Source organism: Callospermophilus lateralis, chromosome 1, assembly GCF_048772815.1.
Source record: "Callospermophilus lateralis isolate mCalLat2 chromosome 1, mCalLat2.hap1, whole genome shotgun sequence".
NCBI classification, from domain to species: Eukaryota; Metazoa; Chordata; class Mammalia; order Rodentia; family Sciuridae; genus Callospermophilus; species Callospermophilus lateralis.
The window spans coordinates 205,951,149-205,977,554 of NC_135305.1; the positions used below are offsets into that span (position 1 = coordinate 205,951,149).

Below are 26,406 nucleotides of genomic sequence, written 5' to 3' on the forward strand. Positions count from 1 at the left end.
ACGCGGACGGATGACGCGGCGCGCGGGGCGGCACGGCAGTATGGCGTCTGTGGTGCTGAGCGAGGCGGAGAAGGTGTACATCGTGCACGGCGTCCAGGTAGCGGAGGCTGTCTTGCGGATTGCGGCTGGCCCTCGAGTCGCCGGGGAGGAGACTGGGGTGACCTTGTGGTTAAACAGCTCTGCGGTCCGCGTTTGCAGCCCAAAGCTGGCAGCGTGGGAGTTTTTAGGAGATGGGGGTTGAACGTCCGCATAAGGACCGATCACCCTTGGACCTTTCTGGGTTAATAAGATTCTGACTTAAGCAGGAATCCTTGGGCAGTCCCTGGGGCAGTTCTCAGCGAGGAGCATCGTTTCCACGGCCATCCATTCAGCCTCGGCACGCTTTACTAGACCAAGCCTCAGGTTTCTCCTCTAGGAAACCGGGATCTGGGGGTGGGCATCTGGCCCGCTTTCCCTCACCTCGTGGATGGGAGGTGCAGAGAGCATGCACCTGAGGCGAAGGAGCTTAGGAAATATAAATCGCCTTAGGAATAAAGGGAGAAGAATTTTTAAAAGCGACTTGGCAGTCGGTGGCATAATTGTTATAGTTTTCCATTTGACAGTGGAGAAGTAAAATCCCCAGGCAGCTGAGCTGTAACTGAAGATCTTCTGTGCTCAGTCTTCAACTCCTGGTTTTGACCACTCCAGAACAAGGGTTGAGGACTGTTGTACCTGGCAACGATATACCGGTACCACCCTCTGAGTCTGTTCACACTTGTTAGCTAGCTCCCTGTGTCCTTCTCCCATCAGAATTCTAAAGCACACCTCTTTCCTTTGTGCCTTTCCTCTGCCGTGACCAAACGCAAAGTCAGTATTCCCATGATGTAGCCATCAGATTAAATTAACCCTCTGTCACTTAATGTGAGTAAAGGCCATGCCTCCTTTAAAATTGTGACCTGGTGTTATCTTCTGTGCCCTTTATAGACTAAGAAACGTCAATAATTAGTTACCAGATTGCATATTAAACCTGGATAATAAAATCGGCACTTACAATCTCAGGAGCTTTTTAGTTAGAGGATTAGGAATAGTGGGATATATTGGAAATGAAGTAAAGAATGCTGAACACCTGGCTCGTGGTCAGCCCTGAAAAAATGTTAGCTCTTTTTTTTTTTTTTTTTTTCATATATCTAATTAGCTTTTATTCACAATTCATGGATCAGGGCAGCCTCCATTCTGTTAGCTCCCTTTCAAGTTTTGTTTTTTTGTTTTGTTTTTTTTTTTCATCAGTGATAAGGCTTTATCCTAAACCACTCATACTGAATTCCCAGTCTTCATAGGACTCCAATAAGGATTTCATAGGACTCCATTTGGCTATTGGGACTTAAATTCTTTTGATTTGGGAGCTAGGAATTCTTAAATTATATCACGAAAAGGGGTAGGAAGTGCCTTGGGGTCTCTGGAGCACAGGCTCTCCTGTATTCTATGGATCACATGGTCTATGTGGCTATCAGACTGTCTCTGGTGATACTTCTTTTCTCTGCCAAAGTGTATATCTTTTCTGTGACTTCTTGCTGTCCAGCTTCCTTTCTATCTTGGTGAAATCTGTACACCTCCTCCACCTTAACTTTTGTGTGACCTCTCTAGCCTCCCATCACATCATGACCTGTCAGCCCCTGTTTAATTCCTCTCTTCTCTCAAGTGTTTCCCAGATCAGTGGTCAGATTCCAGTGAGAGAATTGGTTTGGCCTTCAGTATTTCATGATTAAAAGTTAGTCATCTTATGGATAGTATGCTTTTGGGTTGCCTACCTACTTCTGACCCTGGCTATTTTGGGTGGATGATGGTTTAGTTATGTGGCTGTTACAGAACTGTAGGTACAATGGACTTTTCCATGTTCAGCCTATTAAGTTCTGTGTCCATAATCTGGTCATTAAACTGGCCCCCAAAGGTCAGACCAGGCCATGGCAATTGATTAACTTATGCATCCTTGGAAAGGAAAATTTGTAGCACCAAACAGGCTTTCCTCTTGGAGCTCCAGGAAAGCTGATTCATTGTATGTTCTTGGTTATTGAAGGAAAATGTAGCTCAGCCAATGGTTTCCATTTCTTTTCTGTAGATTTAGCTTTTAACATAATGTGTGCCTGGGGCAAAGCACAGAAGAGAGGAAACAGGGCTTGAGGCTGATCTTCAGCTATGAGATTGAGAAGTCAGCATTTAGTTGCTCAACCTGGCAATGGCAGAACTGGAATCATCCTTCAACACTCTTGCTTTTTAGCCCTGTGCTCTTTCTATTTACAAACCCATGACACAGAAAGTCTGTGTCCAGGCACTGTGGGGTGCAGCCTTGTGGAGCCACATCCTTTCAAAGAAATGCAGGACTACTCAGGAGGCTTGGAAACTGAAACAGGAATGAATGTCTATTTTTGCTGTGTCTTGGACTTGGGCCTGCAAAGCTGGACTAGAAGAGGTTTGAATCTCAGTTCTCCTGTAGAAAGCTCTGAGGTACTAGATAAGCAAAACAAGGTAGATGAGAGCTTAGCCGAGAGGACCACTCCCAGTCTAAAACTCTCCAAAGTATAGTGGATTAGGAACACTGGGAGGCTGAAGCTGGAGGATTACAAATTTGAGGGCAGTCTCAGAAACTTAGACCCTCAGCAACTTAAGACTTTTTCTCAAAATTAAAAAAGAACTGAGGATGTAGCTCAGTGGTAAATTGTCCTTGGGTTCAATCCCCAGCACACTCCTCCCCACAATAAAAGTAATAGGACTAGGGACTGGGGTTATGGCTCAGCAGTAGAGTGCTCGCCTAGCGTGTGTGAGGCCCTGGGTTTGATCCTAAGCGCTACGTAAAAATACATACATAAATAAAATAAAGGTATTGTGCCCCACTACAACTAAAAAATAAAAAAAATTAAAAATAGTAGGACTGGATTACTTAGGCATGAGGCAAAACAGCTCTGAGCTGAGTTCATGTCTTCTCTTACAAATAGGAGATAGACACTTAGTGACTCGGTTTTCTAATGTATAACCCCTCTCCAGGGATTTTGAGGACTTCCTGAGCGAATACATGCTTCTAGGAACAGGGGAAAGAAATGGTTACCCTGTGCAGGGGGCTCCCCTGAAATGATTTATAACCTTTGGATTCTCCTATAACTGTGTTATGTTGAGGTTATTCTTGCTTTATAGATGAAGAAACAGACTCAGAGGTCTTAAAGAACTTGCTCAAGGTCACCAAGCTGGTATGTTAGAGTCCAGATTTAAATATTCAAAGGAAGGTCCTTGTGATAATAGCTATGTGAGTTGCCAAGAACTAGCCCATCATAGGGAAGCCTTGGATCTAGAAGGAGCTTCGGTCTCCTCTGCTTGGAGGATTGGTCTTCACTCTATGGTGTCCATCAGCTTGATTTTTAAAATGGAACTTTCAATTCAGGGCAACCTGTGTTTAAATGTTTATGTGTGGGTTAATTTCTTTGCTCTTGAGTGTTGCTGATAAATAAAAATCATGGTAGGGCTCTAGGCTCTGAACCAGGTCAGGCAGGTTTGGATGATTTCCTGTCTTTTAAAAGGAAAACTGGATTTCAAAAAAGTTGCCCTAGGTACAGTCGTTCATGAGCTTAGTTAGGTTTTGTGTTTATTTTTCTTCTATTCTTTTGGATGTACCTTATGCATCCTTGGAAAGGAAAATTTGTAGCTTTTCATTTATTTCTTATTTGTCCTCTGAGCCTTTTCCAGGAGGCAGAGAAATTAAGAGCTGGAAAAGCAAGATATAATGAGGCCTCATTTTCTTTTCCATCTGAGTATAAGTGAGTTTAGTTATAGGTAGACCCAATACCTTTATTTTATTTTAATGTGGTGCTGAGGATAGAACCTCAGTGCTTCACACATGCTAGGCAAGCACTCTACCTCTGAGCCACAACCACAGCCCCTGATTGGCATTTTAAAAGCAGTATTTAGGAGTCTGTGACCTGTGGCCTACTTGCTTTCGGGAGCTAATATCATCAGGACCACCTAGTAGAGCCAGCTGCTTGGTCAAGACTGTGCTGACTGCTTTTGTACAGTGGAGAGACCCTTAGGAGGCAGCAGGCTGTGTGAAATAGAGGGGAAGTATCTGGCTTAAAGTTCAAATGCTGCTTACTGGCTTTGTGCTCTCAGGCCTGTTACTTGGCATCATTCAACCTCAAGTTTCCCCATTTGTGAAACGGAGTGAATAAATACTATCTAAAAAGGTTATCATAAAGATTAAATACAGCTTTTGTGGATGGCGGCGATCGCAGAGAGAGCGCTATGAAGGCCTCGGGCACGCTTCGAGAATACAAGGTGGTGGGCCGCTGCCTGCCCACCCCCAAATGCCACACCCCACCTCTCTACCGAATGCGAATCTTTGCACCCAATCACGTTGTTGCCATGTCCCGCTTCTGGTATTTTGTATCTCGGCTAAAGAAGATGAAGTCTTCAGGGGAAATTGTCTATTGTGGGCAGGTGTTTGAGAAGTCCCCGCTGCGGGTGAAGAACTTTGGTATCTGGCTGCGCTACGACTCCCGTAGTGGCACCCACAACATGTACCGAGAATACCACGACCTGACCACCGCGGGCGCTGTCACCCAGTGCTACCGAGACATGGGCGCCCGGCACCGTGCCCGGGCCCACTCCATCCAGATCATGAAGGTGGAGGAGATTGCGGCCATCAAGGGCCGGCGGCCGGCGGTCAAGCAGTTCCACGACTCCAAGATCAAGTTCCCGCTGCCCCATCGGGTCCTGCGTCGCCAGCACAAGCCACGCTTCACCACCAAGAGGCCCAATACCTTCTTCTAGGTTCAGGGCCCCCCCAGGCGTTAGCCAAATAAACTTGATTCTTAGGCTCAAAAAAAAAAAGATTAAATACATTAACTGTGTGGTGTTCCTAGCACATTATCTGATATAATGAATGCTCAGTAAATAGCTGGTATTGTAAATAATTGCAGCCATTTAAATTTATAGATCTGTACAGTTAAAGAATCACTTTTGAAACTGTCTAATTTGATCTTTTACAAGTGAGGAAACTAGCCCAGAGTGGGAAGGGACTTGTCCTAAGTCAAATGGCTAGTTAATGGTGGGACCAGGCCTGGTCCCATCTGTTACTAATTCCCCTAGTGATTGTTCACTCTTGTGCCTTACCTGTAGCCCAGAAAGGAATCCTTGTAAATGATGTTTTGGGGGCTGGACATGCCTGGGACCTTGGACAAATGGGGATGGGGAGGAATGAGGTGTCAGAGATGGACCTGAAAAGCCTTTTAAAATGATTGGCATTTTAAAAGCAGTATTTAGGAGTCTGTGGAAAGGAAAGGGGTGTGAAGAGACAGTGACAGAGTTATAGAATCCTCTGGTGATGAGGGATCACTTTATGGCTCACCCTCCCATGCTTGACATTCTGTTGCTTTTTGAGTACATGTCCCCTGGACTTATAGACTGCTTCCTGCCAGGAAGTAGACTGGCAGTGATTCCCCCTGGTTTATGGAGTTTATTTTCTCTCATTAGAAGGAATTGAGAGGGTTCTAGAGCTGAAACAAATATGACAGATGGTTGTAGTTAGTACTGTGTGATGGGAGCATGCAACAATGTTTTGTATTCCTCTGTTTAATTTCTCAAAATAAAAAAAAATCATTCACATACACAGTCAGCCAGTTTAAAGATAAGTTTCTGACAGGTACATACTTCAGAGCAGTGGTTTTCATTTAGTTTATATTTTGGGGGTGCATCAACTCCTTGGAGAACCTGATGAAGCTAATGATTATTTTTCTGAAGGAAAAAAAACTGCTTTCATAAAATATTACAAAGAATGAAGAAGATCTCTGTGAGCTGATTTGGGGCAATATAGTATGTGTGCATATGTATTTATTGTCTGGCTAAGGTTTTTTAAAGCCAAATGTAAAAGAATTTACACCCTAGTATGCCACCCTTCATACAAGGAATATAAAGGAGACATAAAAAATATTCGTGTATCTGCTCATCTGTGAAGAAGAAATACAAGAAAGATAAATCAGAAACCAAAGACATCTGTTATCAACCTGGGGTGGATAGGAAAGGGGTGGAAAGAAGAGGGACATGAAAAGAGCACAGGGCAGGTAAGGAGAGAGTAACATTTCTCCGAGCATACCTTTTCTGATTAGCTTTGACTCTTGGGACCATAGTGATATTCCACATACTCAAAAAAGGAAGTAATCAGGATATGGGGAACCCAAACTGAAATACAGTTACAAATGAGCCTGTTAGTATATAAACAAATGAATGCCACCACCACACAGGAAAGGCATGGGAAAGAAAAGAACTAACTTAAGTAACTAGAGGACACATTTTGACTGGGTACCAAGACTGAAGACTAAAAACTTTTTAAGTGTAACTGTATTCTTTTGGTTAATTTGTTTCTCATGGTGAGGGTGGGTGCTTGTGTGTACACTCAGAATGGACAAACAGGTAAATACATTATAGGTAGAAAGTGAGAGCCTGTGTTATCTCTGAGAAAGAAGTGACACAAGAAAAGGCTAGAATGAACCCTGAGGCTTTTAGATTGGAGTTGAGCTCTCAGCTTGACTCATGATATTTTAATAAGATGTGTACATACAGAATTAAATATAGATTGTGTATATGTGGGTTAGTTTATATACATAATGTTTTTTAGCTTAGCTGAGAAGTTCTAGAAGCAGTGATGTTCCAGGAGCAATGAAGATTCTGGGCTTTAAGTACCTTTTTCCAGGAGGAGGAACTAGGGCTCCTTGGAGACGTGCTGATCACTAACTAGGGCAAGAGTATGGGAAAAACAAGAGGCTAGAGCTCTTGTGTTTGTGTTCTCAGAATGTAGGAGGTGCTCCACAAAAGTTGGAAGCATGTTGAAAGAGCACAAGAATCAATCCAAAGGTGCTCCCAAAGGCCAAATCTGGAATGCTTTCAGCAACAAAATAAAATATTATGAGTGTAACATAAAATAGACATGAATGAATTGTACAAATATAAACAATTTAAGAAATAAATACACGGGCAGAGGGACAGGAGTGTATAGACCACCTTAAAAGCCGTCTTCTGCAGTAGGGGTTGGCAGACTGATCCTGGAAAGGGCTAAGTAGGAAAGGAATTCTGACTCAGTCTTTTCCCTCTGCTACTGTAGTGAAAAGCATTCATAGTACCTAAATGAAGGGGCATGGCTATGATCTAGTAAAAACAGCTATGAAAACAAGTGACCTATAGGCCCTGCTTTGTTGACCCTGCTTTAGCAGATTAAATATCTTTAGCTGTTACGAAGTAGATGTTTGTATTTATTTTGTATTTTGGGGGGAGGCAGGTGCAATGAGGACAGTTGTACCCTGTAGCTCTGACAGCTCATATTTCTTGGTGCAATTTCAGCCTTGCAGATTTGGAGAGAGATGGCTTATTTTGTCCCTTCTCCAGGTTTTGCATGTTTTCATGCACATATTCTGTATGGCAAGATGTAGTATGGACTTTGCAGTCAAACAGACTGCAAAGAAAATTTAGCTTTGTCCTTACTAGCTATAGGACCTTGGATAAGTAACTTAAGTTCTCCAAGTCTCCATTTCCTCACATGTAAAAGAGTGACATTGTCATTAGTCATGAGGACAGAAGTTTGGATGATCCACCAAGAGAAAAAAAGATGTGTATTGTGTATTTGTCTAGGTAGCAAAAGGTTGAGTCTTTTTAGCAGACTGTTGTTGGTTCGGAATCACAACTTTGGGACTGCTGTTGTTGCACTTAGGAAGACCTCCGTGTGGATGGCCGCAGCTGTGAGGACTACCGATCTGTTGAAGTGGAAACTGATGTGGTGTCCAACACCAGTGGGTCTGCAAGGGTTAAACTGGTAAGTACTGTGGCCACAGTTCATGCTCAAGTAGAGAAATGGGTAGGTGTCAGGGAACCAGCTGTAGACCTCTGCTGGCTTTTGGAGTGCAAATCGTCCATGCAAAGGTCCAAGTCCCAATACTGCTCCTATGAGTGTCCCCCAGGGCTGTATGTCTGGAATGGGAGGGAGGTGGTGTCTGGCTGTCTTCCTTGAGTAAGGAGCCTTCTCAAATGTGTCTACAGGGCCACACAGATATCTTGGTGGGAGTGAAAGCAGAAATGGGGACGCCGAAGCTGGAAAAACCAAATGAAGGCTTCCTGGAGTTCTTTGTTGACTGGTTAGTACTATGCAGCTGTTTTTTTTGTTTGTTTGTTTGTTTTGTTTTTGTTTTTTAATATTTTTATTTTAGTTATACACAATATGTTTATTTTGTTTATTTATTTTTATGTGGTGTTGAGATTTGAACCCAGGGCCTCGCATGCTAGGCAAGCGCTCTACCGCTGAGCCAAAACCCCTGCCCAATGCAGCTGTTTTTAAAGAAAAATTATTTAAAAGGTGAGGATTCAGAAAATGAACCTCCAATCTCCTGTTGAGCCCTCTCATATTTTGTATTTATTTAATCATTCAACTCTCCGGGAGGTATTTACTGACCTTCTCCTGTGTGCCAAGTGCTAGGAGGTCTTGGCAAGAGTCCTGCCTTTGTCTTAATCGCCTGGCCCTTGCTAGGCCTCATTTTCCCTGTCTGAAAAAGGAGGACATCAGCCAAGCAGTCCAGCATATGGTTGGTGTGAGGATCAAATTAAGCAATTTAAAAATGTTTAAAAAATTTTAAAAAGTAAGCAATGTATATTAGGATGCTTTGAAAAATACCAAATACAGATAATAAGAATCATTATTTAGTCTTAAATGCCCTGTTTTTCTTCCTGCTCTAGCTCTGCAGAAAACTGTTCATGATTTGTTTGGCAGATGAGGCCTAGAGTCAGCCAAGCAGGCATCAAGGATGCTGGAAGGACCAGGGCTCTGCAGTGTCTGTGCTCAGCCCTGGGCCCAAAACTCACTTCCTTCTCTGGTCAGCTGCATGACCTCAGACTGGTTTCTCAGTCTCTCTGTGCCTGAATTTCTTCATCAAAAAATGAGAATAATAGACGTGTGGGCTTCTAATAAATGCATGTCTTTCACCCTTCCAGGGTTGGGGCTTTTATTGAGTCACTGGCCTGGTCTCTCCATCTCTCTGTAACCTTGTTTCTAGAAGCTCTGTGTAGACAGTAGGCCTTCTTGAAGTAGGCAAGGCTCTAGTGGCTCATGCTAGATGTAGTTGTATAACGTGGATTGGGTATTGCCTAAGACCACCTCCACATTGAAAGATTTTCTAGAAGGACTCACAAGTCTTAGTATATAGTTGTACTCATTGATGAGATTTTTTGCAGCAATGAAAATGCAGCAACCCATTTGTGACATTTCTGCCCTGGGAAGCCCACTAGAGACTTGGCACCCAGGATTTTTGCTGGGGGCTGGTCACATAGGCACCTTCTGCTTAACACATACCAAGTTTCAGACTGCCAGAAGGAAAGAAAGTGTTCAGCATAAAACATTTGTACAATCTAGGTACAGTGGGCCACCCCTCTCAGTTTACTGTTGACTGGGAACACTGAGCCATGTTCCCAGATGTCACCTAGGACCAACTTTGCAAGTAGGCCCTCCTGTCAGCTCTTTTTTGCACAGATGGGAATCCACATTTGCATAGCAAGTTAATCTTTCGATCTTTACATGCAAACACAGAAGTTGATCCTCACAATGCTTCAGTGAAAAAGATAAGAAATGGAGTTTATAGAGGGGAGGAGTTGACTTTCTCAGAGTCCTGTAGTTAAAAATGCCAGCTTAGGTCTATCCAACTCTGAATTGCTGCTCTTGTTGCTTTATGTGGCCTGCTGAGTTCCATTTTAGAGGGGCATTGTGCTTGGAGGTCTAAGAACTATCCGTGTTCATTGTTTTTTTTTTTTTTTTTTTTTGGTGGGGGGCGTACTGGGGATTGAACTCAGAGGCACTTGGCCACTGAGCCACATCCCCAGCCCTATTTAGAGACAGGGTCTCACTGAGTTGCTTAGTGCCTTGCTTTTGCTGAGACTGGCTTTGAACTCACGATCCTTCTGCCTCAGCCTCCGAGCTGCTTGGATTCCATACGTGCGCCACCATGCCTGGCCTGTGTTCATTTTTTGGCTAGTTTTCTTCCCAGCCCATTTCTGTCTCCTGTCCTGGTTCCCTACACAGTCTCCTCCTGGTCCTACTCAGCTGCTTTCACTGGGTTAAGGTGTTCAGTGGATCTGGCCCTTTCTTGGAGTTAGTGTGGATGGTAATGACCTGGTTCCAGCCCTGTTTATCCCTTCCTTTGCTCTGGCAGGGAGCAAAATACCTCTTTGGTCTTGATCTGCATAATTCAAAGCAGTGAACAATCATTGAGGAGCAGACAGCTTGTGAGAGGAACTATAATTTGCTCTTCTTTTCTTCCTTGTCATTATCCTCATCTCATTCATCCTAAGCAGATAGTGACAGTCTGCTCAGTCACACCAAAGGGAGGGTGCCACCCTCAGATGCTTGGTATGGGGTTTACATTTTACTGTGGCTCTGTGTCTGAAATGACTTCAGGACAGCCTGCTACCCTTGTCCCTTTCTTATCTCAACTGTACAGGGAGGGTGACACTCATGTGAAAAAAGCCTTTGAACTGCCTCTTTTCAAGATCTAGGCTCTTGAAGTAGACTCAGTTTTCCTGCCTGCTGTTCTGTTTTCCTCCTTTGCAAATGTCAAAAGGACCTCAACAGGCCCAGGAGCTCCAGGTGCCCAGTAGTTTTGAATACTTCCTGAGATGCATAGTCTCAAGGTGGCACACTAGCGTCTTTAAGTGGCTTAGCTAATGTGAGCACCTCAGGGAATAGAGTCACCATGAGAGAGTCACAAATCGCCACCCACATCAGAACCTCACTCTAGTCTTCAAGGGCCAACTGTAAATTGCATAAACAGGCAAAGCCTTTCATTCCTACCCGGTGAAAGGAATAGCTTCTGAGCACCTGTCACTGAGCCCAGCAGAGGGGGTGCTGCACACCTGCAACGCACCCTGGGGCTCCCTGGTGAGTTCAGACACTTGCCTATCCATAGGCTGAAACATAGTTGCTCCCCAGAGGGAGAAAAGTAATTGGTGTTAGGGTGGTGTCCCTGCTGCCACTCTGAGCCTAGTTTGATTTAATTCCTTATCAACAACTTCTAGCTTTAATTATTTAAATTCCCAGAGGTAGAGAGGTCTCAAAGATAATTGCTTTTCTGCTAACTCAGTTCCCTTCAGTTTTGTACTTGGGATGATAATGCACAAGCCCAAGGAGACACCGCTCCTCACTCTCATCATTTATCCCGCTTATTGGGATGATGAGAAAGCTGGGTATGTCTCACAGCCCTTGGAGGTTGCGCCTGACTTCCTTGCCTCTGAGCCCTGTCCCAGAGATGTCTGGCAGCATCTTCACTAAACTGGAAGCAAAACAGACCATCTAACCCTGTCAGTGTCTTTGGTTTATTTTTGCCAGCCTGAGCATAGGCCATTTTAAAAAAGACTTTGAAACTTTAGGAAAAATTTCTTACCTTCCCAGAGGAAGGTAAGAATTTAAGAAGCTGATGTCATCCTGAGCTTCCACTAGGTGGCAGGCCATCAAGTCACTTTTATTTATTTTCATGTGGGGCTGAGGATCGAACCCAGTGCCTTATACCTGCGAGGTAAGTGTGCTCTACCACTGAACCACAATCCCAGCCCTCTTTGCTACTTTTTAATGGGATCACTTGTATTTTTTACTAATATAGAACCAGAATCTTTGAAACCTGCATTGATGGGTGGCACCACTATATGTCTTCCATTCCTTGTCGGCTTGGTGCTGCTTGAAGGGAATTAAGGGGCTCAGCCCTTGGCTGAAGGGCTGGAGGTGGGAGCAAGGCAGAGAGGCATCCTGAAGAAGCCATTTGAGGCTGGGTGTACTCAGAGTCTCCAGAGCTGATGAGATAACTTGCAGAAACTTCAAATAGGAGCTGACAATGAAAGATTCCCCTACAAATGGGGAAGCTTTTGTAGGCTTAGAAATGAGCACATACACAAAATGAATAACCAGCCGGGGTAGGTGACTGCTAAAGGAGTAAGGTCCCAAATTAGCCCTGTCCTAGGTACCCACTGAATCCTTTTTCTAATGTGGCCTGGCCTGACCTTTTTGGAAGAGTCTGTAGATTTCAGGCTAGATTGATTGCATGGGAGATAGCATTGGACCTATTGTTTAGTATCATTCCATGTAGATATGGCCTTGATCTCAACCTACCTCAGTTAAACCAGAGATGTGCCAAGCAGGGGGTGCAGGGTGGATGGAGGTAATGAGTCAGGAAGAGTAGAGAGTTGGGAGGAGCAAAATGCCCAGGATCTTTTGTTAGTGCATCCAGCTCAGTAAACTGTTTCCCAACAGCTCTGCAAGAGGGACTGGGTCATGCTTTATGGAGGACCTGAATTGGTTTGGTAACTATAAATGCTGAAAGCATTTGGTTTTATGCCAAAAACCCCACATCCCTACTGAAAGGATATATTGTGATGCATAAGAGCAGGGGGCTAGAATTACAGCTTGTATTCTCTTTCTCCATTCCTCCTTTCTCTCCCTCTCTTTCTCGTTTGTATTTAGCAGAGAAGCTTTTTATTTAGAGTTCTCTTTGTCAGCATTCTTTGATTGTACTTGTGGTCTGGTAAATACAAGTCCCAAGTCCCAAGACCAGAACACCATTCATTATTTTGAAGTAAAACATAAGCCCAAGGAAAAGCTAATCTGACTGATATCAGTCTACAGACCAAGCATGCAGAGCTACAAATACAGGGAGAGTACAGGGTAACCTAGCAGTTAAGGCCCAAACTGTCTGGGATAGAATCTTAGCTAAACAGATACTGGTCACATGCCCTTGCACCAATCACATAACCTTTCTGATTCAGTTTCCTTATCTCTTGATGTCAGGGACAGGGGATGTAGTTCAGTGAGCACTTGCCTAGCATATGTGAGGCCCTGGCTTCCATCCCCAGCACCACAAACATAAAATAAAATGGGGTTAGTACCTCCTGGAGTTGCCGTGAGAATTTAATGGGTCAGTATACCAGAAGTGCTAAGGGGTGTGTAGCACATAATAAGCATTTAAAGACATTGTTAAGTTTCCCTCCTTATAAAATGAAAAGAGTTGGCCCCTCCAGGTCTCACACTATTGTCCTGTAGATCACAGCCTATCTGTGAGATATTTTTTTATTTACATAATAGAGTAATTTTTAAAAGGTGAACTAAAATACCTTTAGAAAGCCTGGAAAGTGTCAGTTTGTCAGAAAAGGTCCTTACGTATTGAATGCCACAGTGATGAGGTAGAACCCTCATTTCTGTACTCCAGTATCTAACACCCCGCCCCATCCCTAGCTAATTCTTTGGCAAAATATGTAATTTCTGGCTTAATTTATCAAAAGTACTGTGCTCCATCCCCTACCCTGAGCACTTGCCTTCCATTTTCCCAGCCTTCTCTCCAGTCACTCCATGGCAGGGCATCTTGCAGACAGGAACATGCCATAGTCTGATGAGGCTCTAAACCTTCCTCTTTGCTTGTTAGTGGGGCTGAAAAGAATAAATGTATGAGATTTTCTTTTCAAATTAGCCTAGTCTCAAAAAAGCAATGGGACATGGTTTTTGAAGGTAGATTGATTTAGACATTGGGCCTGGAAACTGAACGGTGCCCTGGTGCTGTAGGAAAGGTCCTGCTTTAGCCCCCAGTGCTTAGTCACATGTAGAAGGATGTACCCACTGCATTCGGCAGAAGATAAACATTTTGAGGACAAGCATCTCCAACTGTGTTTGTCTACACAGAGATGTATATAGATATATTTTTAAGCACAGCAAAGGATGCAATATTGATTGCTTAGTGTTTAAAAATTAGAAACAGGTTGTGTTTTGCTATCTGTGCAAAATAAAAACTCGGTCCCTGGTGACTTGATTATTTCTCTGTAACTGAACTGCTTTTCCCAGCTTGATGCTTGAGTCTAACAGAGACAGCAGGAGGGTCAGCAGCGTTGCTATGGCAGTGATGAAGTTTCTCTTGGAGATTTTAAATTGGGGTTCTGCTGGCTGAAGGTGGTAAGGGAATAGAGAAGCAAAGTTATGCAGTGACACAATCTGATTCATTCCTTTTTTTTGGTGGGGGTGGGGGTACCAGGGATTGATTTCAGGGGCACTCAACCACTGAGCCACATCGCAGCCCTTTTTTGTATTTTATTTAGAGACAGGGTCTCACTGAGTTGCTTAGAGCCTCACTTTTGCTGAGGCTGGCTTTGAACTTGCGATCCTCCTGCCTCAGCCTCCCAAGCTGCTGGGATCACAGGCATGTGCCACTCCGCCCTGCCTGATTCATTCTTACTCTTATATTATTGATTGAGGTTTCTTTGGGTAGTACACAGGTGCTATGGGCACAGCCAGGGGCTGTCATGCATGTTTTGCTTTCCCTATAACCCCCTTACCCTGCCTCTGTGGCTTCCCAGCTCCTGCTCATCTTTGAGTTTGAGGCCTTCTATAGCTATCAGTGTTCATTGACAGCTGCCCCCCACCTCACTGTTTGCTCTCTATCATCAACCCCTGCTACTTCACTGGGACTGCTGCAGACTACAGGTCATCCACCTTCCTCTATCTCCAGGTCATGAGTGGCAGGGGCAGGGCTGGTACCGTCCAGATGGATGAAGGGTTGGGAAGTTTCAATGTGATTTTGAAAAGTCCTTGCTGAAATGGCTGGTTTCTTACCTTTCCTGGCCTCTATTGTTAAAGTAGAATTATTAAACTTTACTTATTTCACAAACCTGTTAAGGGTTTGTTTGTATCAAGTCAAAACTCACAAAATTTTCCTGTTAAACACTTTTAGATCGTGTTTAGGGCGGTAAATATTGAATGTTGTAGTTCTTTGTTGAGATAGTAGGGTGTACGTGTCAAGAGGCCAAAAAGGAAACATTTTTTCTCTTGAAAAATATCAAATAAAGTAAAAAGGAAGGAGGTGACCTGGTATTTAATCTGCCTTCAATCTTTCTCTTACTGTCAGTTTCCTTCTTTTCTGTATAGTGATAATGTAAAGTTTATGACATAACTCTGACATGCTATCATACATACCTTCTGAATCATTCTAGAAAGGTTACTGTACTTACACCATGGTTTTGATATGGAAAACTAGGGATGGTGGTGACTGGAAGACTGTACAGATTCTCGAGACCTCCCAGCTCCCTAGGCCAGCCAGCGAATATTTATTGTCCTCTGAAGCTAAGAAAGTTAATTGTTACCACCCAAGTTTTACATACCATCACTGTCTTGTTTCTCCTTGCTGAAGATGGCTTCTGCTAGAGGTCACTGGGAAGGCCTGTCACACACACTGACAAATCTAGGCAAATCTAGGGCTCTGTGCTGGGCTAGTGCATTGCATATGTCTGGAGGCTGGGAAAGTGGCAGATGCTACCTTTTTTCTAGTTCAACAGTCTTTTTTTTTTTTTTTTTTTTTTTTTTGAGGTACTTGGAATCAAACAGGACCTTATGCACGCTAGGCAAGTGCTCTAATACTGAGCTAGAATATCAACCCTCAGTGATTTTCCTTATAGCAGCTGGCTCCATTCCGTTCCATAGAAAACTGGAATAGAGAGCCTGACCCCTGTGTTTTTTGCAAAGATTCATTCAGCTTTTCTCTCCGTTCTTTTAGTTCAGCCAATGCCACTCCTGAATTTGAAGGTCGGGGAGGTGATGACCTTGGTACAGAGATTGCTAACACCCTCTACCGGATATTTAACAATAAGAGCAGTGTGGACCTGAAGTCCCTCTGCATCAGTCCGCGGGAGCACTGCTGGATCCTCTATGTGGATGTACTGGTGAGTGTCACGTTGCTATGCCAGCCGCGCTCTACCTCTGCTGGAGCCCTGTTGGCCTACTTTCCTCTCCCTGCTTTTCCCTACTTCAGGTGGATGCTTTCATCCTCCAGGTGAGATCACTTAGGGGAAAAAATGGCCTCCTGTGATAATTCTCTTAAGATAAATGCAACATATGTACAAGTAGCATATATATAATCCCATTCTAGAATAAAATTGTAGTCATATCATACTAGCTCCTAAAGTTGTCTGTAGAAGTTACTAGAAAAGTAAAAAAAAAAAAAAAAAAAAAAAAAAGATGCTGTCTGGATAGTGCTACACAGAATAAAGGGCAGAATTCTGACTAGTTGGAGCATTCTGTGTGGAATGATGATAAGTTCTTTTTTATGTAAATTTATTTTATTTATATATGATAGCAGAATGCATTATACTTCTTATTACATATAGAGAGAGCAATTTTTCATATCTCTGGTTGTATACAAAGTATATTCACACCAATTCGTGTCTTCATACATGTACTTTGGATAGTAATGATCATCACATTCCATCATCATTAATTACCCCATGTCCCCTCCCTTCCCCTCAACCCCTCTGCCCTATCTAGAGTTTGTCTATTCCTCCCATGCACCCACTTCCTACCCCACTGTGAATCAGCCTCCTTATATCAGAGAAAACATTCAGTATTTTTTGTAGGGGGATTGGCTAACTTCACTTAGCATTATCTTCTCTAACTTCATTCATTTACGTGCAAATGCCATGATTTTATTCTCTTTATTGCTAGATAAAATTCCATTGTGTATATATGCCACATTTTTTTTATCTATTCCTCTATTGAAGGCCATCTAGGTTGGTTCCACAGTTTAGCTATTGAACTGTTGTCATTCTCAGTGAAGTTCTTAATTAGAAAAGGATTTTTAAAACATTATTAATGAGGTGGATCAGTTTTTGTCATTCACATCTTTTGTGTCTGTGGAGGATTCCTCTCCTGTGAAAGCAAGTGCTTGCTTTCAGCCTTGGTGGAAATGTGCTTCATGCATGTGAGGTGAGGTAGACTTTTGTTTGCGGAGTAAAAGACATAGTGAATAGATTGAGTCCCTGTTTGAAGCAAGGTGGTGGCAATTCAGTCTTGTCACTGGGATTATGAAAAGGGAATTTCCTATAAGTCTTCAGTAGTTGATCTAGGTAGTCCCCAGACTGGGCCTATCTTTAGCTATTAGCTGGACACCCTTCCGTGTTTTCTTCCTTTTGCTGCAGACACATCTCTTTATAATCAGATTATCCATCAATGTCCAGTGTAGTATTTGTCCCCAGATGACTTATTCTAAAAAGTAAAGTTTTAACTTCATGGAAACTTTGCCTTCTTTTGGTCTCCATAGTTCCTTAATAGCATCAGTTTTTACCCCAAGTGAGTTAAGTATTAGAACCTCGTTGTACCTAACAGTGTATGGCTGACATTTGTTGGGGAGTTGGGTCACCAAGTTGTTTTGAAGTGGTTCCTGGGAGTGGCTATGAGAACCAGTGTGTGGCCATGGCCTTGGGCATGGGAAGGAAAGAGCCGTGGAATCATTGCAGCTGGTGGTAGGGGTGAGGAGGTGCTGGGCCTAGGTATTTGAGAGAATAGGAGAAAAGTCCAGGGGGAGTGGATTGTGCATGGAGAGGCACATTTCCCTCCTGGTAGGCTGTATTTCCTAGCAGTGTGCTTTAGAAGATGCCTCATGAAAGAAGCCCTTCATCCCCAGAATGTTACAGGGTACATTGTGCTGTTCCCCTAAAAGAACATTTTAGGCTTTGTGCATCTGATAGGCTATGTTTGTGACCAGATGTATCTTCTCTGGCTGTGCTTTATGTCACCTCAGGAATTCTTCCCTGGAGAGGGTGGGCTCCTGTGACCTGCTGTGGGACCCCAGTCCTAGAGTGTCTCTAACCTAGATGCCTCTGTCTCCTGTGTCCTCTCTGCATATTCTAGGCCTATGCAGGTAGCCTAGTCTGGCTGCTTTGGGCCTCTCTACACCACCCACTCTCCCAGGTGCTTCTTGATTCTACCGTTATCTTTAGTAAAGAGATTCTTGATAGGCTGCCCTGCCCTAGCAGAGAGAGGAGGGTCTGGTCTGTGAGCACCATTTGCAGAAAGCAGGAATTGGGACACAGTGTAATAAAACAGCAATCATCACATGGAGACTAGAGTAAGAATACAAATTGCGCCCCCCGCCCAGCTGTATTTTTAATAGGATCCCCAGGAGATTTGATTGCACAGCCGGGGTTAGGAGCCTCAGCTATCAGCGATGAAGATGGGGAGGAACATGCAGCATGCTTCCTCAGAAAGTCTGTGAGAGACAACTACAAAATGAAAGAGTCAATCAGTATTTACTCAGAAAACTTAGCTACTGCTCACTGTGTGCCAGATGTGCTCCTGAGAACTTTGAAGATACTCACTTGTTTAGCCTTTGTAATAGCTCTTCAAGGTAGCTGGGATTTTTGTCCTCCACAGGTGGCACAGAGAGCTTGTGTAGCAGCAGGATTGTGTGGTAACTGGTGAAGACAGGAATCAAATTCAGGCTGTGTGGCCTGGAGCCCCTCTGCTGAGTCATGTTCTGTGTCTGAACACCCACCAGAGTGGGAGGGAGCCTAGGTATGAGACGAGTGAGTCACAGTTACAAAGCCAGGTGGGAACAGAGGCTGGGACCTTATTAGTAGGTAGGATTTTACAAGGCTCTAGGAAAGAGGGTATGTGGACTTGAGGTTCAGTGGAGAGCATAAGGGCGGGAGATGGAGATTTACACAGGGTGTGAAGTGTGACGATATATTCTAAGTGTCCACCATTGGCTCTGACAAGGCTGAGCTTGGGGACCCAGGCACAGGGCACAGGACTTGTTTTCTTCTGTAAGTGGCTATTGACCTTCTTCATCGATGCCCTTCTCCTGGGCTCTGGGGATAGAGGGATGAACAAAAGCAGAATCCCAGCCTTCATGAGTTCACAGTTCAGATGAAGAGGAGATAGATAGAAATATGTGATTTTCTTTCTAGATGTGGCTTCACTTTTTTTTACTTGGGCAGCCCAGTTGGCTTTATTGTAGAATCTCAGGCCAGAGCTTCTCTGAAATGAGGACAACCCTTGATAAAGGGCTCTGACTTCCCCTACAAAATGAGCACACACAGGTGCTGTCAGCTCTTGCTCAAGGGCAGAAGCTTGTGTGAGACCTTAGTTAATGTAAAATGTGGTGATACTTGTCTGAGCTTCAGGTGTACCTTGACAGTCACACGAGAGATAATCCACATGCATGACTGGTAGCTGCAGCATCAAGTAGTCCCCAGTCCCTTCTTGTGGGAAGCTAGGCATGTGCTGTCAAAGACTGGAGTGATATTTGCATACAGTTTGGAGCTATCTGGGCAAAACAAGGGCAATCAGTGTGTCAGTCAGTGCTGCCCAATTGCTGGTGTGCCTGAGAGGAGCACCATAGCAGCCAGGGCCAGCTGTCACTTGCACGTGCCCTGTAAGCACAGCCAGCATGAGGCAGCACTGTGGATAGGTGAGCGTGCTGTGTCAATGAGACCGCATGACTAGCCAGGGAAATAGCCCATGTTCTTACAATATATGCTCAGTATTGCTTAGGAATCTGTGTCTGTTAAGTGGGATAATGCGGTAATAAATGATGCTTGCTTTTTTTTTCCTCTCTCAATCCCTGTCTATCTTAGCTGTTGGAATGTGGTGGAAATTTGTTTGATGCCATTTCCATTGCTGTGAAGGCTGCTCTCTTTAATACAAGGTAAGTCTTCCTGGAAATAGCTCTGGTCCTGCCTGGCTATCTTCTGGCTAAAGCTTATCTGCTCTGGACGCTGCCACATGTAGGAATGACCAGCTGGGCTGAATCCTATTGGGTTTTTGTTGGAGAAACTGGAAGGAGCACCAACACTATTTCCATTTGGAAACTTGGATAGACCACCTCTTTCTGGCTTCTCCAACTCAGACTATAGTGATTGACACTAGGGGTTGAAGTATTTTTCTAGCACCCAGCTCAAAAACATTGCCAGCACCTCTGAAGGCCCCAGCCCTGTACTCCTATGCAGTACTGACAATACCACTGTAATGAAGCAGATTAGTTTTATACTTGATATGAATGAAACTGCACTGTTTTTCGTGTTTGCCTTACTCTCTGAAGATTGTATTTTGAGGCATCTGTATTGTTTCCTGTTGTCATCCATGCTTTTTGCCATATGGCATTCCACTGTGTGAATATGGCAGTTTATCCATTCTGTTGATGAGCATCTGAGAAATTTCTAGTTTTTATCTAGATAGTACCGAATGTGAACATTTTTGTAACATGTTTTTTGGTGCGTGTATTTACCCATTGCTGCTGGGGAGGAGTGAGAGTTTGAGCTATGGGACATGGCTATGCCTCGTTTTAGTGGATACTACAGAACAATTTCCCAAAAGTGAGTTTACCAATTGATGCTCCCACCAGCTCTATTTGAGTTCTGGGTTGGTTCATGTCTCTGCCAACCCTTGGATTTTTTTTTTTTTTTTTAGCTATTAATCTCCATGGTATGTCTTGATAATCACATGTGTTTTTAATTTTCACCTCTCTGATGCATATTTAAATTGAGCACCCTTTCATATGTTTATTGGCTACTTGGCTAGCCTCTTAGGAAGTCCTCGTTCATGTTTTGCTCGTTTTTCATGGAAGGTTTTTATTTCATCATCAAGTCTAAAACTTAGTTTTGCTGGATATAAGATTTTTGGTTGGCATCCATTTCTTTCAGAGCTTGGTATATGTTGTTTCATGATTTTCTGGCTTTGAGGATCTGGGTTGAAAAGTATACTGAGATATGAATTGATCTCCCTCTATACGTGATCTGATTCCTCTCCCTTGCGGCTTTTAAGATTCTATCCTTATTCTGTATGTTATACAGAATAATGTGCGTTGGTGTAGATCTGTTGTAATTTTGTACATTTGGTGTCCTGTAAGCCTCTAGTATCTCATTGAAGAGATTGTGCATTCCTTTGGTTTGAAATTTTGTGCCTTCCTCAATCCTTTCCTCTATCGAACTCTTAAATTTGGTCTTTTTTTTTTTTAATATTTCCTAGGTCTTTTCTCTCTCTCTCTCTCTCTCTCTCTCTCTCTCTCTCTCTCTCTCTCTCTTTATCTTTTTTATTTTTATGTGGTCCTGAGGATCGAAAGAAAAAATTCATTTATTGTGGGGTTGGGGTTGTGGCTCAGAGGTAGAGTGCTTGCCTAGCATGCATGAGCACTGAGTTCAATCCTCAGCCCCACATAAAAATAAATGTATTGTGTTCACTCACAACTTAAAAAAATACATGCTAAAAAAAAAAAAAAGTTCATTTATTGATGGACCCTGAGAGTGATGGGGAGTGGTGAACCAGGGCCTTACTCTCTGACAATAGCCCCAGCCTTTTTAAAAATTTTATTTTGAAGCAGGGTCTTGCTAAGTTGCCAAAACTGGCCTCAAACTTGCAATTCTCCTGCCTCAGGTTATAGGCATACGTCACCATGCCCAGTGTGAGTAGAAATTTTTAATTTTGCTTCTACTTCCAGGATACCAAGGGTTCGTGTTCTGGAGGATGAAGAGGGATCGAAGGACATTGAACTCTCTGATGACCCTTATGACTGCATCCGATTAAGTGTGGAGAATGTTCCCTGCATCGTCACTCTGTGCAAGGTGTGAGATTGTATCTTACAGTTTTTGTTCAAGGGACCTTGTGGAGGTGGGTCTCCAGTCCCAGCCTGTTGAGATTGCTTGTTATAGTTTCACCAACCATGCAGAAGTGGCTTCAACACAAATCCAATGATTTAATTATATTAGGGACCACATCTACCAGGAGCTCTTCTTTTTATCCGGAGGATATGGTGGAGCGCTGGGAACACTCACAGAGGCTCATAATAATAATAGCCAGAGTTTGTTAAGCTCCTTCTGTATGCCATGCACTGCGTTGCAGTGCTCTCTGGGCATATTTCCTTCAGCTCCTTAGCTCTGGTTGGGTCATGGTAGAGTGGCAAACAGTGTTTCCTCTGTGGGCTTGAATGTCCACATCTATGGACTTAAGGGGTTGGAGCGGGTCCTCGGTGTGTCATTTGTCAGGTGGTTTTCACAGAGCCCAGAGGCCCATGGAGCCTGACATCTGGTTGATGCTGGTATGTAACTAGCACTACCCTGGGCTGTACCAAGGAGCTTTGGATGGCTGGGATTGTGGCTAGTTTCATAACAATAAATAAGGCTGAATGGGTCAGGTTTAGTTCCACTAAAATCATTTCATGAACCTGGAGTGTGGTGAAACATTCAGACAGAAGGATATTGGGACTGACCAAAGCCATCTGCATTTGACTTATATTTGAGCTTTTCTTTTAACATTGGCCCCCTTTATTTGCCATTTGCAGTGAGTGAAACTTCATGTGGCCTCACATGAATTTCTTCCCTGTGCCCCTCTGTTGGAAAGCCTTGGTGGCCTCTGACTTAGATGGTCTCTGACTTCCCTATACCCCATATTTTCATCTTGAGTTTCTGTGACACCACTTACATAGCAGCCTATGATAGAAATGTTGAATATTCCTTCAGGCATTTTTCATCTAAACTAAGGTCTTGAGTGGGCAGTACAGGGCCTCTGCCTGGTGTAGATATGGATCACCAAACCACTGAGGTGGGATCTCTGACATGCATTGCCATGCATGTTGTGTTGCCCCTGCTTTGCAGATTGGCTACCGGCACGTGGTAGATGCTACTCTTCAAGAAGAGGCCTGCTCTTTGGCCAGCCTCCTGGTATCAGTGACCAGCAAGGGAGTGGTGACATGCATGAGGAAAGTGGGAAAGGGCAGTCTGGACCCTGAGAGCATCTTCGAGATGATGGAGGTGAGGTGGTGGTGCTGGGCAGGGGCTGGGGCCTGGTTGGGGGTGCTGCTGCTTCCAACCCACTTGGTCACCCATGGGAATCCTCTCTGTTCATATCCTTGGCTTCAGATTCAGAGCTTGGAGAGCAGCTGGTGGGCTGGGTGTCTGCTGACGTAGCCCAGGCCAGTGGAGGTTCTGGACTGGAGATGAGGGATCTGCCAGTAAGGTTACTTACTCTCAGTAAGTCCCTCTGCATCTCTGACGCCAAGTTGCTACATGTCTGTGAGAGTTTTGGACATTGGTCATGTCAAGAATCACTTGAAATTCCCAAATCATAGGATTGCATGATTTGATGAGGGAATTAATTCCTGGATGACTAATTCCTGTTCTTTAAGGAAATGTAAAAATAGAACCAGTGGCCAAAGGGTGGCCATCTCCCAGATTCTTCACAGGTCTAGAAGTGTTTAATAGGGACTAGCAGGAATGGTGGGAAGTACTGGGGATGGGAAGCCCCTTTAGGGCAGGGTCCTGGGCCTGCTCACCTGTCTTTCCAGAGATCCATCCCCTGCCTGCCACACACATCCTCTTCAGCTTTCTGACTGAATTGCCAGAAGCAGTTAGTGGGATCTGATGATTTATTTTTTCTTAGCTATCCACTCTATCACCATATAATCTCTCAAATCATGGCTTCCTTCATTCTTAATGATGACTCTTTTGGGGGGCTGGAGGTGGATCTTGGAGCATAAACCCAGAGGTATTTTACCCCTGAGCTATATCCACAGACCTTTTTATTTTAAGATAGGGTCTCACTAAATTGCTTAGGCCATACTTAGTTTCTGAAGCTGGCCTTGAACTCGTGATCCTCCTGCCTCAGCCTCCCTAGCTGCTGGGATTACAGTTGTGCACCACCAAACCCAGCTAGTAGTAATGACTTTTCACTAAAGATTCCAAGCATTGGATGTCTGTGTTTCTCCTTTTGTAATTTTATTTAAAAGAACAAAATGGGCTGGAGGTGTAGCTCAGTGGTAGAGTGTGTGCTTAGCATGAATGAGGCCTTGGGTTTGATCTCCAACACCAAAACCAAACAAGCAGAAAACCTAACAAAAGAACACCAAGGGCAGTGTATTTGGTGTGGAGGACCCAAGCATGGGCTGGGAAGACGTGTTACCAGACTGAGTCCTGGCTCTAGGCCACAGTTCCCTCGCGTGCAGAATGGCATGACTATATCTGCCACTGAGGTTGCCCTGAGGGCTGTTTGAGGGTGTGGAGGAGAAGCATGCGTCAGAGTGCCTGATATGTTGCCTTCTCAGTACTTGTGAGCTCTTATTCTCTGTGCTCTGCTAAGCCTAGGTTCAGGTTTTTCCAGAATCACTTTTCAATGCTTTAGAAGTTCTACCAAAGGCCTCTCAACAAACATGTTTTGTAAGTCTCCCCACCCAAGAATTTTATGGGAATTCCAGTTTCTAAATAACAAAAAGCAAATAATTAAAATTTATTGTGTGCTCAATACATGCCAGACGCTGATTTCAGTGCTTTAAGTATCATTTAATCTTCAGCAGCCCTGTAAGGTTACGATTGTTGCCACCCTCACTGTGACAGATGAGTAATCTGAGGCACACAGAGGCTGAGCTACCTACAGCCACACAAGCTCATAGGTGCTGGAGCTGGGATTCCCACCCACCCTGGGCCTCCAGAGCCCTGCAAACTCTGTGCTGCTGAACCTTGCAAGCTAGGTCTGCTCTGGCTGCCATGGTAAGCTGAGCTTTGTCCTCCTCGGGGAATTGGGGACGAGGCCTGTAATACAACCTTAGCCCTGTGGCCCTGCCTCACTGTTTGTCTCCCACAGGGCACAGCAGCCCTGAGCAACCCTGCAGCACCTCTGCTGGTAAATATCCATGCTCTGTGGTCTCTTTCCTGCCTGTTCTGAAGCTCTGAAGCCCTCTCAAGTTCTGGTGTCCTTTGCTTATATGATTAATCAGTTCCCCTGTTTGATGGACCTTGACATCTTTTCTTTTTCTAACATTATGATATGATCTTTTCAAAGGCATTTCGAACCTGAACCCTAATGTTACATTTGTAACCTTGATCTCTTCCCAAACTTTTAGACTCAGATCATCTTCTCACAAGCATTTTTCAGTTATCCCTGGAGGCTCATCCCCCACTATAGCAGGGGCCAGGGGAGCAGGCACACAGATTGCTTCCTCGGCCTGTGTCTGGGAGAACTGGAGAGGAGTCCAGGGCTGACATTATTGAGAATGTGACCATTGGCAGAGTTGAATTCACTCTGCTATGGGAATGTGAGGCAGAGACATATGATTGGTTCATTGTAATCTTTCTTTTTTTGGGGGGGTGGGTACCAGGGATTGAACCCAGGGGCACTTAACTACTGAGCCACATTCCTATTTTAATTTTTAAAATTTTGAGACAGGGGCTTGCTAATTTACTTAGGGCCTCACTAAGTTGCTGAGGCTGGCTTTGAATTTGTAATCCTCCTGCCTCAGCCTCCTGAGCCACTGGGATTACAGGTATGTACCACCATACTCAGTGGCTCATTGTATTTTTTTAAGTATATATTTTATTTGTTCTAATTAATTATACACGACGGTAGAATTCATTTTGATACATCATACATAAATGGAATATAACTTCTCATTTGTCTGGTTGTACATGATGTACATCACTACATGAAACAGGTCATGTAATCACATATACATTCATTGTATTCTTTTTTTTTATAAATATTTTTTAGTTGTTGATGGACTTTTATTTTCACTTATTTGTTCCTGGTGCTAAAAATCGAACCCAGTGCCTCACGCATGCTAAGCAAGTGCGCTACCGCTGAGCTACAACCCCAACCCAAGCCACAACCCCAACCCTGCATTCATTGTATTCTTAAAATGATTCACAATCCTGGAGACAGAATGATAGTTCCTCAAAGAAAGATGTTTATGTTTAGGGGGCTCCCTTGTGTCTGCTGTGTAAGAGCTAATTACTCAATCTGTGGGTTGTCTGACCTTGATGTGTCTCAGTTCAATATTCCAATATGTTTAACATCTCTGCGAGGCAGTAACATGAAGACCCCATCCAGGTACTGACTTGGTCACATCTGAGCAGTTCTGTCTAGAGGCTTGGTGGGAGGTGAATTAGAACCTGCTTATTAAAATGTCCTTGGCACCATCTGTTCCTTCTCCAGCAGAATGAATTCTCTGTGGTTTCTCTGTGCCTTGTCACTACAGGGCAGTCATGTAACCATGCCCAGATTTGGTTGACAACATTGCTGCCTGTGCCATCAGCAATGCTAAGCATGAGCTAATGGCCAGGGCAGCCTTTCCTCCTGGGCAAGTGTCTTTTTCTTTCTTTCTTTCTTTCTTTTTTTTTTTTTTTTTCCGGTATGGAGGTTTTTCCAGAATGTGACCATTATGTTGCTGGGGTTTATGGTTTGTTTTGTTTTGATTTTAAAATCCTCCAAAGGTTGGGAGTGTGCCTTAGTGATAAAGCACTTCCTTAGCATGTGTGAGGCCCTAGGTTCATCCTTAGCAGATGGAATTGATTTTAGCACTGGGAAGGTGGCTGGCTGCAGGGGAAGCGCTTTTTGTGCCTGTGTGCCTCACAAGTGACTGCTCTCTTCCATTCCCTCCCTGTCCTGCAGACCAGCAAGCGAGTGGGCAAGGTGTTGCACACCTCCTTGCAGAGCATCCTACACAAGGAAGAAAGCCTGGGGCCCAAGAGACAGAAAGTTGGATTCCTGGGATGATTGGCCCATCATCCCTTCTGCGTGGATTATTATTGTTTTATTTTTCCTTGTAAACTGAAGTTTGTATATATTTTTCTTAA

General features: G+C 43.9%; 1 protein-coding gene and 1 pseudogene across 1 annotated transcript; both read left to right on the forward strand.

The window, feature by feature from the left end:
- The first annotated feature begins 8 nt into the window (after window positions 1–8).
- Exosc7 (exosome component 7) lies at window positions 9–26,406 on the forward strand. Its single transcript, XM_076869631.2, has 8 exons — window positions 9–97; window positions 7,721–7,822; window positions 8,047–8,141; window positions 15,570–15,735; window positions 19,426–19,496; window positions 21,285–21,408; window positions 22,438–22,593; window positions 26,222–26,406. The coding sequence occupies exons 1-8, from the start codon at window positions 11–13 to the stop codon at window positions 26,324–26,326; spliced, it is 906 nt and encodes a 301-aa protein (XP_076725746.1). The 5' UTR covers window positions 9–10; the 3' UTR covers window positions 26,327–26,406.
- On the forward strand, window positions 4,239–4,851 carry LOC143409394 (large ribosomal subunit protein eL20 pseudogene; annotated as a pseudogene).

Coding starts and splice junctions, on each gene's coding strand:
- Exosc7 (XM_076869631.2), top strand. CDS start 11: ATGACGCGGCGCGCGGGGCGGCACGGCAGTATGGCGTCTGTGGTGCTG. Junction 15,736..19,425: donor TCCTCTATGTGGATGTACTG/GTGAGTGTCACG, acceptor TGTCTATCTTAG/CTGTTGGAATGTGGTGGAAA. Junction 22,594..26,221: donor GCATCTTCGAGATGATGGAG/GTGAGGTGGTGG, acceptor CCTGTCCTGCAG/ACCAGCAAGCGAGTGGGCAA.